The sequence below is a fragment of the Pelophylax lessonae genome, assembly GCF_965119305.1.
Source record: "Pelophylax lessonae genome assembly, chromosome: 6".
NCBI classification, from domain to species: Eukaryota; Metazoa; Chordata; class Amphibia; order Anura; family Ranidae; genus Pelophylax; species Pelophylax lessonae.
Window position 1 is genome coordinate 8,212,153 of NC_138773.1, and position 17,628 is coordinate 8,229,780.

At 41.8% G+C, this 17,628-nt stretch overlaps 1 protein-coding gene across 1 annotated transcript in view; it reads left to right on the forward strand.

Moving 5' to 3' along the window:
* The window catches only part of LOC309558390 (uromodulin-like), a gene marked incomplete at both ends in the record, with an annotated part of 77,776 nt that overhangs the window by 52,588 nt on the left and 7,560 nt on the right, over window positions 1-17,628 (forward strand). The window contains 5 exons of the mRNA XM_082261465.1: window positions 1,486-1,688; window positions 5,917-6,071; window positions 8,084-8,332; window positions 12,501-12,663; window positions 17,063-17,141. Coding sequence (XP_082117591.1) covers window positions 1,486-1,688; window positions 5,917-6,071; window positions 8,084-8,332; window positions 12,501-12,663; window positions 17,063-17,141 — 849 coding nt within the window. The remainder of the gene's footprint in view (window positions 1-1,485; window positions 1,689-5,916; window positions 6,072-8,083; window positions 8,333-12,500; window positions 12,664-17,062; window positions 17,142-17,628) is intronic.

A 17,628-nucleotide genomic window follows, 5' to 3' on the forward strand; every position in this document is an offset into this window, starting at 1 on the left:
TCACTCACTGGAGCGTGATCACAAGATGCGCGAGTACAAGCACACGCTGGTAGACGCGATGCTGCTGGCATTCCCACCTGACAGTGGGGCCACAGTGGAAGCACAAGGCCAAGGCAGAGGAGGAGGAGGAAGAGGTTGCCAACGCAACCAGGGCACCGCCAGCACCTCAGAAGGCAGGGTTAGCATGGCCAAAATGTGGAAAAGCTTTGTCAGCACGCCACAACAAACAGCAGCACCAGCAGTTCATATGGAACGTCTTAGCAGGAGGCAGCATTTCACCAACATGGTGGAGCAGTATGTGTGCACACGCCTACATGTAGTGAATGACGGGCCTTCAACTTCTGGGTCTCCAAATTGGGCACATGGCCTGAGCTTGCCCTTTACGCCTTGGAGGTGCTGGCGTGCCCTGCAGCCAGTGTATTATCTGAACGTGTATTTAGCACGGCTGGGGGCGTTATCACAGTCAAGCGCAGCCGCCTGTCCAGAGACAATGTGGACAAGCTCACGTTCATTAAAATGAACCAGGCATGGATCCCACAGGACTTTTCCGTACCTTGTGCAGAATAGAGATGGATACCGACCTTACCCAGCCATTGTTCTATTTTTGATCTTTCTCACTCTTTTGGGGTGTACCCTCATTTTAAATGACTAAAAAAAAGCAGTGTTGGCTACCTCGTCCCCCTCCACCACCGCTTCCACCTACACCGCCACATCCACCGCCACCTCAACCTCCCTCCTACTCCATATGGGCCTCGTCCTTCACAGATGAAGAAAATTGTTTTATTTTTCTGTTTGTTTTTGTTGTTTTAAGTTATTTCCCTATCCACATTTGTTTGCAGAGCACTTGCCATGCTCTTAACTACATTTTGCTGCCATTTGCAGCACTCTAGCCCTTTCCATTGTTTTTTTAGAGCCATTTTAGTGCCTGAAAGTTCGGGTCCCCATTGACTTCAATGGGGTTCGGTGTCCGGGAAAAGTTCGGAAAAAGTCCGGGACACGGACCCGGACTTTTTTTTCCAAGTTCAGCGGAACCCGCCGAACACAGACATCCAGGTGTCCGCTCAACTCTAGCCACCACCTTTCTTTTTCCATGGAATACCTCTGGTTGCGGACCAGACAGGCACCCAGTTCCTCACAGCAGTACATGGAATCTCGCAGGCTGCTCTGAGCGGTGTGAACCCTCTGTATCATCTGCATGTTCTTCAGCTCTAAGCAAGTTCTTCTAGAGATCTCCCTATAAAATGACCCTCCCATTAAATACATATGGGTATTGAATACATTTCACTTTCCTACTGGAGTAGGGTAGGTTATAAATTTGAACACCCCCTTCAGTGTAGAGGCAAAGGGTATTTTTCAACTACTACAAACCCAACCCCCAATGTATTCATTTATTAAAATGAAATGAGGTCAAGAAATGTAGGCAATTCTTTGTGAGTGAAGCAGATGAAATATAAGTTTCAATATGGTCTTCTTTTCTACTTGTAGGTGACCTTATACCACAAGTCACCTGTGGCCTGGGGAATATAGAAGTGAGGTTCAGCAAATGTCTCCTGGAGAAGCAGGGATATAGCACCTCAGCCTTTCATCTAAGAGACAATTCCTGCCGAGGAATCGTTGAAAGAAGTGATCAAAGTTTCATCACTTTCATCACACGCCCAGCATATGGTAGCTGTGGGGGATCTATTGAGGTACGTAGATGACCACTACATCTTTATTTGATTTAATATCATTGGTGACATGCTACGGAGATTGGATACTTTTATGTTACTTTTTCATAGCTGTATTAATATGAATGATAAATACTATAACAATAATGTGATTAAATAATTGTAATACATTGGAAATGTTAACCTATATTAATGTATCAGACTCTCGAGAGACAAAAAGGACAGACCTTAATTAAAATAAGGGATGTACCTCATATGTGTCAAATATACAACAGACCTCCTCTAGTGATCAGATAGTAGAAAAACCACAAAGGGGGTATTTAGATAAAGTAAGTAAACCCCGGTATATTCACCTACCCATCATCTTCTCTTCCCATTCTCTGTCCAGTTCAAAGGCTACTGTTGAATATTAATGTAAAATTAAAATCCTCAATTGATGGATTTGAATGTGTGAGAAGGTTTGATGCTGAATATGTCCCAGCAGGAGTTTCTCAAAAATAAATTATTACAATTATTTGTAAATCACAAATGTTTAGAATAAATTGGGGGAGCAGCAGACGAAACAATCTAACCGCGCCCTGGATTTCCCCTTGAAGAACAGGAAACAAAAAATTAAGCAGTAAAAGGTCACTGAGTCCAGGTGCTGAATAATCTCTATGGTAGAGGATACAACAGGGACAATCAGAGAGAGATCAGTAAACCAATCATTGGTCACTTTATTGATATGCTGACAAATGTAATTTTGGTGCCTCATTTTGATTAAAGGAATTTCAAACAGAGTGGGAGGCTGCAGAGGAAAGAAGCTGGATACATGACTACATGTATGAAATGTATTTAACAAAGTAAAAAAAAAAAAACATATATATATATATATATATATATATATATATATATATATATATATATATATATATATATATATATATATATATATATAAATAAATATATATATATATATATATATGTGTGTATGTATCTATATATATAATATATATATATATATATATATATATATATATATATATATATATATATATATATATATATATATATATATATATATATATATACAGGTCCCTCTCAAAAAATTTGCATATTGTGATAAAATTCATTATTTTCTGTAATGTACTGATAAACATTAGACTTTCATATATTTTAGATTCATTACACACAACTAAAGTAGTGCAAGCCTTTTATTGTTTTAATATTGATGATTTTGGCATACAGCTCATGAAAAACCAAAATTCCTATCTCAAAAAATTAGCATATTTAATCCGACCAATAAATAAAAAGTGTTTTTAATCCAAAAAAAGTCAACCTTCAAATAATTATGTTCAGTTATGCACTCAATACTTGTTCGGGAATCCTTTTGCAGAAATGACTGTTTCAATGCGGTGTGGCATGGAGGCGATCAGCCTGTGGCACTGCTGAGGTGTTATGGAGGCCCAGGATGCTTCGATAGCGGCCTTGAGCTCATCCAGAGTGTTGGGTCTTGCGTCTCTCAACTTTCTCTTCACAACATCCCACAGATTCTCTATGGGCTTCCGGTCAGGAGAGTTGGCAGGCCAATTGAGCACAGTAATACCATGGTCAGTAAACCATTTACCAGTGGTTTTGGCACTGTGAGCAGGTGCCAGGTCGTGCTGAAAAGTGAAATCTTCATCTCCATAAAGCTTTTCAGCAGATGGAAGCATGAAGTGCTCCAAAATCTCCTGATAGCTAGCTGCATTGACCCTGCCCTTGATAAAACACAGTGGACCAACACCAGCAGCTGACATGGCACCCCAGACCATCACTGACTGTGGGTACTTGACACTGGACTTCAGGCATTTTGGCATTTCCCTCTCCCCAGTCTTCCTCCAGACTCTGGCACCTTGATTTCCGAATGACATGCAAAATTTGCTTTCATCCGAAAAAAGTACTTTGGACCACTGAGCAACAGTCCAGTGCTGCTTCTCCGTAGCCCAGGTCAGGCGCTTCTGCTGCGGTTTCTGGTTCAAAAGTGGCTTGACCTGGGGAATGCGGCACCTGTAGCCCATTTCCTGCACATGCCTGTACACGGTGGCTCTAGATGTTTCTACTCCAGACTCAGTCCACTGCTTCCGCAGGTCCCCCAAGGTCTGGAATCGGTCCTTCTCCCCAATCTTCCTCAGCGTCCGGTCACTTCTTCTCGTTGTGCAGCGTTTTCTGCCACACTTTTTCCTTCCCACAGACTTCCCACTGAGGTGCCTTGATACAGCACTCTGGGAACAGCCTATTCGTTCAGAAATTTCTTTTCTGTGTCTTACCCTCTTGCTTGAGGGTGTCAATGATGGCCTTCTGGACAGCAGTCAGGTCGGCAGTCTTACCCATGATTGCGGTTTTGAGTAATGAACCAGGCTGGGAGTTTTTAAAAGCCTCAGGAATCTTTTGCAGGTGTTTAGAGTTAATTAGTTGATTCAGATGATTTGGTTAATAGCTCGTTTAGAGAACCTTTTCATGATATGCTAATTTTTTGAGATAGGAATTTTGGTTTTTCATGAGCTGTATGCCAAAATCATCAATATTAAAACAATAAAAGGCTTGCACTACTTCAGTTGTGTGTAATGAATCTGAAATATATGAAAGTCTAATGTTTATCAGTACATTACAGAAAATAATCAACTTTATCACAATATGCTCATTTTTTGAGAGGGACCTGTATATATATACATATAAATATACATATATATATATATATATATACTGAAAAAATCCCCAGCTCAATTCACCAACCAATAAAAGAAGGGGGGTTTCTCCACCGGATCTACCACAGTATCAAGGGGATAACATAGAGTAGTATTGTATTTCCATCGCCTTAATGCACCTTATCACCAATGACAAATACTGGACAAGTTGGTGCTTACCAACTGAATGAACCTGTCCTAACAGTATACGTTAAAACAGGGGTTTAGTTAGCACACATTTGCAAACGCATGCGTAAGCTGCCAGGCCCCTTAACGGCACTCTGTATTACCTGCAGTCCTAACTCCTGTAAATTTTTTGAGAGTCTCCACAGTGGAAGTACGTGCACTCTAATGGATAGATAGGGGGCAAGTGAGCCTGGAGGTAGCCCAAACCTCCTTAAAGGCACTTGGGGACGCCCAGCTCATAGAACTATGGCAGCAAAGGCATCCAGTATGTCCACTCACCAGTATACATCAACAAACAAAATGGCCCCTGCCCCCACCTAACTGGCCTTCATAGCAAAGAGCACATGGAAGGGCGACACGTGTGAGACAAAAAGAGAAAAAATTCCCAGCTCAATTCACCAACCAATAAAAGAAGGGGGGTTTCTTCAACGGATCTACCACAGTATAAAGGGAATAACATAGAGTTGTATTGTATTTCCATCGCCTTAATGCACCTTATCACCAATGACAAATACTGGACAAGTTGGTGCAGTCCCGTGACTCAAAAATATGCACAAAAATGGGGATAAAAAAGAGACTCAAAGAAAGATGCCCCATTCTGGTATTTTAACTGACAACGTTGTCTATTTTATATGGAGAGATTGTATGTTTGTGTTCCAATTTATTTGTGATGTTATTTAATAAAGCCTTTCTCTTATACCTGTGTGTTCCGTTGTGACTTTCTTGGAGTCTCTTTTTTATCTCCATTTTTGTGTCAATTCACCAACCAGTTTGTTTACCAACCGAATGAACCTGCCTAAACAGGGGTTTAGTTAGCACACAATTGCAAACACATGTGTAAAGCTTCAAGGCCCCTTCTTGGCACTCTGTATTACCTGCAGTCCTAACTCCTGTAAATTTTTTGAGAGTCTCCACAGTGGAAGCACATGCACTCTTATGGATAGATAGGGGGCAGGTGAGCCTGGAGGTAGCCCAACCCTCCTTAAAGGCACTTGGGGGCACAGTGGATGCCCAGCTCATAGCACAATGGCAGTAAAGGCATCCAGTGTACACCAGTATACATCAACAAACAAAATTGCCCCTGCCCCCACCTATAACTGGCCATCATAACAAAGAGCACATGGAAGGACAACGCATGCGAGACAAAAACAGAAAAAATTCCCAGCTCAATTTACCAACCAGTGACAGGGGCCATTTTGTTTGTTGATATATATATATATATATATATATATATATATATATATATATATATATATATATATATATATATATATATATACATACTGTATATATCATTTTCTTTCTTTTTTTTGCCTGGAATTGTTGTTTTAATTTTTGCTGTAAATGTTATTTTTCAGAACGATGGAACTGAGATCACATATACAAATACCGTATACCTAGCATCACAATCTGATGGAGTGATTATAAGAGATGAGTACCCCATTGACTTTCATTGCTCTTATCCATTAAACATGGAGATCAACCTTCTAACCGCTGTCAGCACCTACGTAGTGTGAGTCACTTTTCCTTGTTACCTTTCCTATATACAGGTGTAGTGCTGAACAAGATAAAATTGCACTTAGATGTTGTGAGAGTCCAGTTGGTGTCCAGTCCTGTGTGAATCTATCAGTACTAATGGAAGGACCACCAGACCAAAAGATAAAATAATCCAAATTCATTTATTAGTATATACTAAAAAATGCAATGAATTTTGGGTGTCTTAACCCCCCCCCCCCCCCCCACCCTTCATCAGGGCTTCAGCTACAATAAGAACCTGGCCAGCAGTATCTACATGAGATCTTGATTGCTCAGGCAGACACTGCTGGCCAGTAACTCTCCCAATCCAATACTTAGCTTCCATATTCAGACTCACACAGGAAAGCTCTATTTTGAGTCCCTTCTAGGTTCTTATTCTAATTGAAGCCCTGATGAAGGGGATGGGATTTATTTGGAGACTAAAGCATAATAAACGAAAACACATTAATTTGGACTCTTTTATCCTTTGGTCTGGCACTCCTTCCATTAGTGCATATTTTTTCTGATAAACTACTGGAGAGTAGCCTTGTCCAGGGGAGGACTGGGCCAGGGGGCAGGGGGGCAATTGCCTCCTGGGCCATTCTGATGCCCTGCAAAAAGGCTGCACAGCTTCTGCCAAAGACATGACTAAAGAATTCCTGGTGAAGAGAAGTAAAAAGTCCCCACCATTGACCTACTGAGTGTGGGATGAAGACAAGGACAGAGCGCAGGCCTCCCCCCCCCAGCATGAATGGTGTAAACTGTGTCTGAATAGAGGCCAGTTCCACGCCCAACTGGAGACTCTCCTCCCCCAAGCAGCCCCTACCGAGCTGTCCCAGCTCCCCCCAACTGCCCCCTGCTGGCCAGGTCAGGAACCCGGTTTCAGCCGGTTCCATGCCCCACTGGAGACTCTTCTCCCCTAGGCAGCCCTGATCGAGCTATCCCAGCTCCCCCCAACTGCCCCTTGCTGGCCAGGTCAGGAACCCAGATTCAGCCGGTTCCATGCCCCACTGGAGATTCTTCTCCCCCAGGCAGCCCCGATCGAGCTGACCCAGTTCCTCCAACTGCCCCCTGCTGGCCAGGTCGGGAACCCGGATTTTGCCGGTGAGTAGAGAGTACCTGGAGTGGAGCTTTAGCCTGCAAGGGGGGTCAAAAGGAGGGGGGGGGGAGAGAGAGTGGGAGGGGGGCTGAGTTTGCTGCACCATGCACCTCTGGTTTGTACTTGCCCCCTGGGCCAAAAGTTGCCAGTCAGCCCCTGGCCTTGTCTATTGTAAGCAGCCTGACCTGAACCAGTGAGCTCTCCAAATGGTTTGTCCTCTTACTACTTTGTATAAAATTCCATCAAAGTCCCATATGTATTTCCTCCTGGCTTCACCTCTACAGTCACGTGAAGAATGAGCTGAGAAATGAAGGAGCTTCATAGATTCTTATAATGCTCATCATATTTATGGTCCTTTGTGTATCCTGGGCAATAGGCTGTTCTGTCCATGACCCCAGGCTCTTTCCCTCTTTATAGATAATAAAAAATACACAACAAATTGTACTAGAAATAGCCCCTTATGTTAGTATATTCATACCATGCATTCTCTTTATAGTACAGAGTAATTCTGGTTACAAATCTTGAAAAAAAAAAAAAAAAAAAAACGTGATTTGAATTAAGTTTTTTAAAAAACAGTGGTGTAATTGTATTTCTAATATTACTGTTACAAGAAAATCTTTACGTCCTAAAACAAAGAACCAGCTATCTCTATCTAAGACCAAGAATGAACACTTCGGGGTTACTTTACAAAAACTGGAGATTGCAAAATCCGGAGCACCTCTGCATAGAAACCAATCAGCTTCCAGATTTAATTATCAAAGCTTCATTGAATAAGCTAAAGTTAGAAGCTGATTGGCTACCATGCACAGCTGCACCAGGTTTTGAGTGCTCCCAGTGTATTAAACCTCCCCCATCGTGCCTTTTAACATTTTTCTAATTAATATTTTAATAATGACTGTATTCTGTTACAGCTCGGCTACTATCAATGTGGCTGGAAAAGCAAATTTCACAATTACCATGGGTCTATTCCAAGATTCCAGCTACATCGCCCCATATACTGCCTCCCAGGTGTGGCTGAACTCCTCCTCCATGCTATATGTTGGTGTCATTGTAACTGGACCTTCAGGTTCAACTCCATTTGCGCTTGTCATGAAGAACTGCTACGCCACCCCAACAGCCGACAGCTCCTACGGCCCCAGATATAATATCATCACCAACCAGTAAGTTCATTATATGTGTTGTATATTATTCTTCTCTAACTATAATAAGCTTTGTCATTTTATTATTTTACCCGTGTTGCCAATTAACCACTTGCCCAATGGGCACTTGTACCCCCTTCTTGCCCAGGCCAATTCTTAGCTTTCAGCGCTGTCGCACTTTGAATGACAATTACGCGGTCATACAACACTGTACCCATATGATTTTTTTTTTTTTTTTTTACACAATAGAGTTTTCTTTTAGTGGTATTTTATCACCACTGGGTTTTTTATTTTTTGCTAAATAAACATAAAGAAATTCCTGAAAATTTTGGAAAATATATTTTGTTCTTAGTTTCTGTTGTAAAATTTAGCAAATAAGTATTTTTTTCTCCTTCACTGATGTTCGTGATGGGGCTGCACTGATGGGCACTAATGAGGAGGCACTGATGAGGCTGCCTTGATATGCGGCACTAATGAGCACTGATAGGCAGCACTGATGGGCACTGATAGGCGGCTTTGAAGGACACTAATAGGTGGCAGTGAAGTGCACTGATAGGCGGCACTGATGGGCAATAATAGGTGGAACTGAAGGGCACTGATATGTGGCACTGATGGGCACTGATAGGCAGCACTGAAGGGCACTAATAGGTGGCACTGAAGGGCACTGAAATGCAGCACTAATGGGGACAGATAGGCAGCACTCATGGGCACTGATGGGCACTAATAGGTGGCACTGAAGGGCACTGATAGGCGGCACTGATAGGTGGCACTGAATGACACTGATATGTGGCACTGAATGACACTGGTATGTGGAACTGATGGGAACTGATAGACGGCACTGATGGGCACTAATAGGTGGCACTGAATAGCACTGATAGGCAGCACTGGTGGGCACTAATAGGTGGCACTGATAGGCACTGTTGGGTAACACTGATAGGCAGCACTGATGGGCACTCATTGGCACTGTTGGGGCTGCACTGATGTCAGAACACTGATTATCATTGTAGATGTCTTCTATCACACTTGTCGGTTACCAGATCTCCTCTTCCACTGTGACAGTGCATGAGGAAAGGAATGCCAATAACCAGCATGTGTGTTTACATTGGGATCAGCTGTGATTGGATGTAGCTGATCACGTGGTCCTTTACCCCAATCTGCGATCATAGAGCGCGTCGGATGTGTTTAGAGAACTGGGCGACAGTTCTGTAGCCTATATTCGGCAAGTCGGCAAGTTGTTAAACATAGACCACACAGTCAGATCTGCAACAAAGAAAATATAGATATTTAATAAAAATAATAATATAATATGATGGACAAATCCCAAGAAAACCCCTTGGAGGTGGGACTTTCAAGGCACTAAGTACTAAATAATGTGCTTTAAAAATCAGTTTTATTTAAATTAGCATAAAAACACCAATGCTATATGGACATGGTTGTACATGGAATACATAAACATATTACACCAATATTAATAGGGGAAAAAGGATTGATGTCCTCCAAGGGTGTATTGATAATATTGGTTGTGATGGGAGTCACTTTGGGTGGTGAGGGCTTGTGGAACCTAGATTAGCTTAGAGAGGTCGGGAAACTCCTTGTCCAGCTTCCCTGGCCCCTCTTATGTGTAAGTCACCCTGTGTCTATTAGGGGCACAGGGTGAACAAGAACCCCAGTTGGGTCTTCACTAATCAGACTCGCTGTACAACCACACTGGACTCATTTTGTTTTACCCCGGTTATCTTGGGTTCTGTATGTGTGGTTTGTGGTCAAAGAATATTGTAGGAGTGTCTCATAGACCATGACTAGTTTGAGGTGGGGTGGGGTTTGTTATTGTTAAGTGTCTGTATCCCATTGTTCTATTGTTTCTGTCTGCATTGGTATCAACCTATTATGGGATGTATATGTGTATTTGGATTAGCTGCTAAATGGAAGGGGGGATTGTCCCACAGTGTATATATATCTTTGTGCCTGTGTTTGAATAAACAGTCTTATGCTTCTTACCACCCTACACTGATGTCTCGACAAGTGACTGGGTGGGCTAAGGGATCTTGGATCGTGCTGGTATCAGGCAAGGGAAGCTTCTACAGCAGACATAATCTTCTTGAGTACGAGGTCTGTTACATTGGTGTAATATGCATATGTATTCCATGTACAGCCATGTCCATATAGCATTAGTGTTTTTTATGCTAATTTAAATAAAACTGATTTATATTCACATTATTTAGTACTTAGTGCTTTCAAAGTCCCACCCCAAGGGGAATTTTGCCCATGGATCATCTATTAGGGATTTGGCACATTTAGGGATGTACCTCACTGAATTTCTCTAAATATTCCTCAGATATAGCTGAGTGTTAACCACTTCCCGACCGCCGCATGACTTTTTACTGCGGCAGTCAGCCCCCTACAGGCAAAGCAATGTAGACCTATGTCACTCGCCCACAAGCCCGTAGGGGGCAAGCGCGCGCTGCCGGCGGAACGCTACCACCCCTGCTTGTTCCCTGCTGAGCCAGTGCGTGTGACCAGCGGCTCCGATGGCCGCCGGTCACTCGCAATCTCCCACAGGAGAGGGAGAAAGACAGACGGCTGATGTAAAAACAGTTCTTTGTCATTCTCACTGAGGCTATGCGATCCTGCTATATAGGATTGCATGTGTCTGTGGTTACTTCACTATCCATGCCCCTTGACAGTTAGATTCACGCCCCCTAGGGACACACTTAACCCCTTGATCACGAGTAAAGTTAACCCCTTCCCTGCCAGTGTCATTTTTACAGTAACAGTGCATATTTATAGCACTGATTACTGTAGTAATGTCACTGGTACCCCCAAAAGTGTCAAAAATGTCAGTTAGGGGTCCGATCTGTCCGCCGCAATGTCGCAGAGCCGCAAAAAAAATTGCAGATCGCCGCCATTAATAGTTAAAAAAAACAATAAAAATGACATAAATCTTTCCTGTAGTTAGTAAATGCAATAACATTTGCGCAAACCAATCAAAATACGCTTATTGCAATTTTATTTTTACCAAAAATATGTAGCAGAAAACAAATTGGCCTAAAATGTTAAAAAAATGTGAAAAATATTGTTATTTTTTCAAAATTGTCGCTCTTTTTTTGTTTATAGCGCAAAAAATAAAAATTGCACAGGTGATCAAATACCACCAAAAGAAAGCTCTGTTTGTGGGGAAAAAAAGGACGTCAATTTCATTTGGGTACAGCGTCGCACGACCGCGCAATTGTCCATTAAAGTAACACTGTGCTGAATCGCAAAATAGGGCCTGGTCATTAAGCAACCAAATCCTCCGGGGCTTAAAGCGGAGTTCCAGCCACAAAAAAAAAATTTCAACATACATACCCCCGGGACAGTCAGGGTTAGTACATTCCACAATGGATAGCCTCTGATCTGTCCCGTTTCCCACTTACCTTTTAGAAGAAATACTTACTTTTAAAATGTCTTGTCCAGCGCTGCCATCTCAGGTGTGGGCAGCTTGAAGCCAGCGCGATCCTCTTCTGCGTCCTCTTCCGTCCTCTTCGGTCCCACGATGCACTGCGCCGGCCCCGCCGTCACTTCCGGTTTCGCAGCGTCATCCCTCCATGCCCAGAAGCTGTTTAGCAAGGTATGACGCGCCTGCACCGGAACTGACGTCGGGGCCGGTGCAAGCGCATTGATTCCTGGGAGCGATGACGTTCAGCTCCCAGGAATCATTGCAAAGCGGAAGTGACGACGCGGGCCGCGGCCGCCGAGGGAGGAAGTGGAAGAAAGGTGAGTATGTTTTTCTGCAATTACAAGGTAAGTAAAAAAAAAAAAAAAACAATCGTAACTACCCGTTTCTTTTTCAGGTGAGCTATAGCAAGCGGATGGCCCAAAATCGACTATGTCGATTTTGTGGCTGGAACTCCGCTTTAAGTGGTTAAAGATCATTGTTTTATATTTTTTTTAAAAAACAAAGTGTAACATCAAGAATAATATGTATAAAAAAAGAAGCAAAGAAGTGTCAAAAATATGTTTCTATTTGGACTTTAAGTTGTATCACGTAATGATCGAATGTCCGGTTTGCATACCAAACCAATTCCAGCACTGGAAACAGATCAGGAAAACTGCTGCAGGAAATAATATATTAATGAATGGAAATGAATCACATTTATATCTTGATATTGATGAAAATATTCTAATCCTCGTCTGATCATATCACATTTAGATGTCCCAACAAGAACGATCAAACAATCACTGTGCTGGAAAATGGAGTCTCCCTTAGAGGTCGCTTTTCACTTCAAGTGTTCAAATTTATGGGAGGATTCGATCAGATTTTCTTACACTGTCAGGTCGGCTTGTGTGACACCTCCAGCAATGTCTGCTCAACTGTGAGTATTGATTATTGAAATGCATTTACCTGTATTTTAAAGTTGAGATTTCAGGAGAGAAGCAGAAATCAGAGTCGAAACTGATACATGTGAAATGTTTCTCTCGAAAAGGGATTTTGTTATTCTGTTTGGCTAAGCTTGTGGTTTAGAAACCCCTGCCACACTGCGCAGCCAGAAAGATAACTTCACTGTTACCTGATTCATCAATACAACTTCCTGTGTCACCTGCCTGCTGATTGGACAATGAGTTATCATAGCGATAATGATGGTTAATTATCTAATGAGCAGGCTAGTGATAGAGATGTGACCCCGGAGCCTGGAGATCTGAAATGTATGACCAGCACCATCTAGATATGTAGTGTGGTAGAAGGGTGGAAATCACGAGACAGGCAGAGAATACTTGCATATTTTTGGGGAGGATAAACAGTTTACTATTCTAGCTGTGCACATTGATAGGCTAATTGGACTGCACTTAAGCTGTGAGTATTGTATTTGTGGTAGGAATATTAGACTGTAAGCTCCTCTGATTCAGAGGATTGGCTCAGCTTTTTCCAAGCAGCTTCATAGCATCATATTAATAATAATAATAATAATAATAATAATAATAATAATAATAATATTATAATAATAATAATAATAATAATAATAATAATAATAATAATAATAATAATGCAATAATAATAATAATAATAATAATAATATCAATAATAATGTTTGACTGTGGATGGACCATTAGACAAGTTTTTTCTGTCGGTTTATCTTTTTGTGGCAAATATAATTATTCTCTTTAAAAAAAACAAATAGAAAAGTGATAGAAAAAGGAAATTCTCCATTAGAAATATAAAAGTGCATTTTGAAATATGTAAATAAAACAATGCCACATACATTTACAATTAATTTGTAGTTTATTGCAATGTTTATTACATAGGAGTTTGGTCATTTGTATTTTATAATAATTAATGACTTCATAATAAATAGATACACAATATTTTTAAAATGTAAATAATTCACTATTTGTAAAATAAAATGATAATAATTATTTTTATTGCATTAATTTGCCCCAAAAAAAAGAGGTTTAAACAATATACATAATATTTGGATATTTCCAATAAAATGAGGAGCTTCATTGGCACTGTAAAAAATGTCTGATTTACATACCAGCGGGAATCATTGGGATGATTCAATAACACATTAAAGAATTTCTCTCATATCTGGGATGTAGAAACCCTCAGAATTTGACCATTCACGTTTGGATAACTGAAGGATTATATTTGTTAATTGTGCCAAGTGTATTACAAAATTTGTTACAATGTTTTGCAAAATTTCATGCCCAGAATGAATGGAAAGTTCATTAAAATTATTTTTTTCTGTAATGTAGCACTGCCCCCTTGGGGACTGCTGGATTGTTCACCTTGGGATCTCCCTGGGTTACCGATAGCAACTGCGGCATGCACAATTTAACTCTTCACACTCTGGCTCAGTCAATGAACAGTCTAGGGGATGTAGTTGTTTTTGTGGTTTTATTTATATTAGGGATGGGAGAAGGGAAGAGTGGGATACTCCAACTGGAACTTTTCACAGTAGATGAGGACTCCTGTCTGAAGATGCAGCCAGGCTGCTGATTCACCTTGCCACTTAGATGAATTTAGGGTTACACCTCTATGTAGATGACTTTTTAGAAAGAATTATCTTCGGCATACACACCTATTTCATTTCACCTGCTGACACCCGTCCTCTGACTATCCTACACCACTCAGGTCAGGCCCCTAGACACGATATCAATACTCACGATACTCTTTTTCGAGGGTCTCTAGTGTCTCTACCCCTCCATTCAGCTCTCATGGACCTCTGGGTTCAGCTCCTTCCTTCTGGTCCCCAGGCCGACCGCCTGTGACCGCGTGCCACTGCTACAAAGGAGGAGACAGCTGCCACCCTCCCTCCGGGACTCTGCTCACCAGCCAAAGACCCCACAGCACATGTGTTCCTGGCTTTTATATCACACCCCACAATGCACTGAGACAATAAGCCTGTGCCAATCACTGGGGCTGTATCAAAGCCTGTGTACCCATTGGTCAGATTTCCTCCACTTTCCAATATGCCTCTCTTTTGGACCAGGGTGAAACACTCCCTAGACCAGATGAATCACATACTGAGCACCATGAGCAGACCTACCTCACAGATCCTTCTCTCTGGTAGGGAGAAAGCAATATCGATTTACCTGCTGTTCCTCTGATAGGCAGACAGAGTTAAAATAATACTCTTTCTCTAGCACCTACCTAGGAGGGTGCTACAGTAATATAGAAGATTATTGTATAACACTACCACATATTTTTTAGACAACATATGATTAAAATGAGGGATACTGTAGATATTCAGAATATAACATCTGCCAGAAAAGAGTAAACAGTTTCTTTAATTTTGAGGCTGGGTTCACACTAGTGCAAATTGGATGGGGGTTTCCCCGCATTCAATTCGCTTGACAGGAGAGTGTGCCTGACTCTCACACATCTCCGGGGCGGCTGCGGAACAGATTGCACAGGGGTCCTGTGCATCTTTGGCTCCGTCTCAGGTTCCAATTCAGGCAACAATTCAGACTTGAGTTGTCCCTGAAATGGAGAACATGGACGCCCGGACCCCCTGCTGTGAGCTGCATCCAATGTAAGTGTGAACCCAGCCTTAGGGTTTGGGTGAACTATTGGCAATAGGTAGGGATGAAATGTGTTACCAAACAGGCCAACTGAATAAATTGCATTATTAATTATTGGTGAAATTATTACCATTGCAGTGTGTGACAGAAGTCTGTTTGGTTGGGGGGCCTGTGGAACCCAGCTTACCTTAGAGAAGTTGAGAAATCCGTCTCTCAGCTCCCTAGGCCCCTCTTATGTGTAAGTCACCCTTCGTCTATTAGGGGCACAGGGTGACCAAGAAAATGATGGACAACTACTTTATGGACACTGAGAATATGGTTTGGATTACTTCAAATGGGACAGTATTATTTATCCACAATATACCTCAAGAAATATATGAAGATTTAATCCCACTTTACACTGTGAGACCTATGGCCCATTGCCATGAAGTCTGTAACTCCTAACTAAGCAAAGGATTGTTTAGATGTGGATTCCATGTACTCTACCTAGGCTGGTTTAAGTGCTAAGTTAATTAGCATGTTAATGATATCCTTGTCTGCTAAAGTAGTTGCTAGAGGGGGATTAGCCATGAGTCAGCCCTACCTCGTTATCTAAACCATTGTGTGATGTTTTGGGTAAATATTTGGGTGGTCGCTAATGTACTTCTCAAGTGTATAAAATGTTTGTATTCTTGTTCAGTAAAGGAGTTTTCAGAGTTTGCAGCTAAAACGAGTGCTGTCTTGTTCTTGATTGCAATATGTGGCTAGAATATCTAATATCTATGTTCAAGACTGGAGGAAGCCGTATACTGACAGAAGAACGCAAGCACATTGTGCGTCGGTCCCTTCACACAGTGTATCTACCCCACCACCTTTGTTGGTTGCTATGATGTTGGTGGCTTCCTGCGTAATAACAATCAACGATGCAAATTTAGCCTAATTTTGCAACCATCCAGGTAATTCCCCCAGCCAACAGCTGACTGTAAACAAAGGGCTGAATATCTGGGAGGCCCTTTAGACGTAGAAATTAGCTCAACGTGGGCTCTTTGGACATCTGAAAGCTAAATCTTCAAGGTGTTCTGTATGAACAATTGTGATAACTTCTGACTGTCAAAGGATACTAAGGAAGCAGCAGACACTTGCACCCACCATTTCCTTAACACTAATGTCACCTGGCCCATTAATTTACATGGCAAGGAATCCCCAGCCAGGAAAGCAAAAAGGTGGTGATTGGAGGTATTACATTATTGCTGTATAGGCAATGATGTCTCCACTATCCCCACCTCTTCCCTTATATAGCTGATGACAGCTTGGCGAGCCATCTTTCGGCTAGTGGTAATGGTGGGATTGATCACGTGAGCCAGGTTATCTATTTTATTTTTGGTGGGCAGCAACATATATTTGTTGATGGATTAACAACAATGAACTTTTTTTTAAGATTTTTTCTTTTTTTTTTTTTTTAATTAAAGATTTAATTATATGTACCCCTTACTCATTCATGTTGGAGTCAGTATTTGAGGGCTGTCAAATACAAGGAGAGAGAGGACCTGATGGGGAACTAGTGTCTCAGCTTTGGCCTCAGGCTCCACCCACTGCAATGTCACTGGTTGCTAGGAGGCTGCCACCTGTGGACATTTTGTGGAATTACCTGTAAAATGAAAATTAAGAAAAAAAACTGAAAAGGTTGACTCTTTGCTATGAAACTAGTTAGGCTGACAAACATCTCTATATTACTTCTGGGTAAAAATACGATGACCTATTTTCTCATTTTAGAGTTGTCCTTCTATGAGATCTTCTTTAGTTGGCAATAATGATGTGAAAAATATGACTCTTGGACCTATAAAGCAGAAAGGTAAGACTTATTTTTTATTTTATTTTTATTTTATTATTTATTTTACCTCTGTGAAGTGTTTTTTTGCACATGGCATCCTGAATCCTCCTCTTCTTGGGTCCCTGACTGGAGCTCCTGGCCCCTCCCTCTTGTTGAGTGCCCCCACAGCACGCAGCTTGCTATGAGGGCACCCGAGCTGAGTTCCAGCTCCGTGTATCCATTCACGGAGCAGCTATTTGGCCCCGCCCCCTCTATCTCTTGATCGACTAACTGAGTTTGATTGACAGCAGCAGAAGTCAATGGTGCCACTGCTGTGGTGCAGCTGCTGTGTCTCAGCCAATTAGGAGAGAGAGTCCTGGACAGCTGAAGCACATGTGCCATGAACATCGCTGGAGGGCTCAGGTACGTTTTTAGGGGGGGACTAAGGGGGGGCTGCTGCACACAGAAGGCTTTTTTTTGTAATGCATAGAAAGCAATTTATAATTATAGAAAGGAAGGTAACAGACTA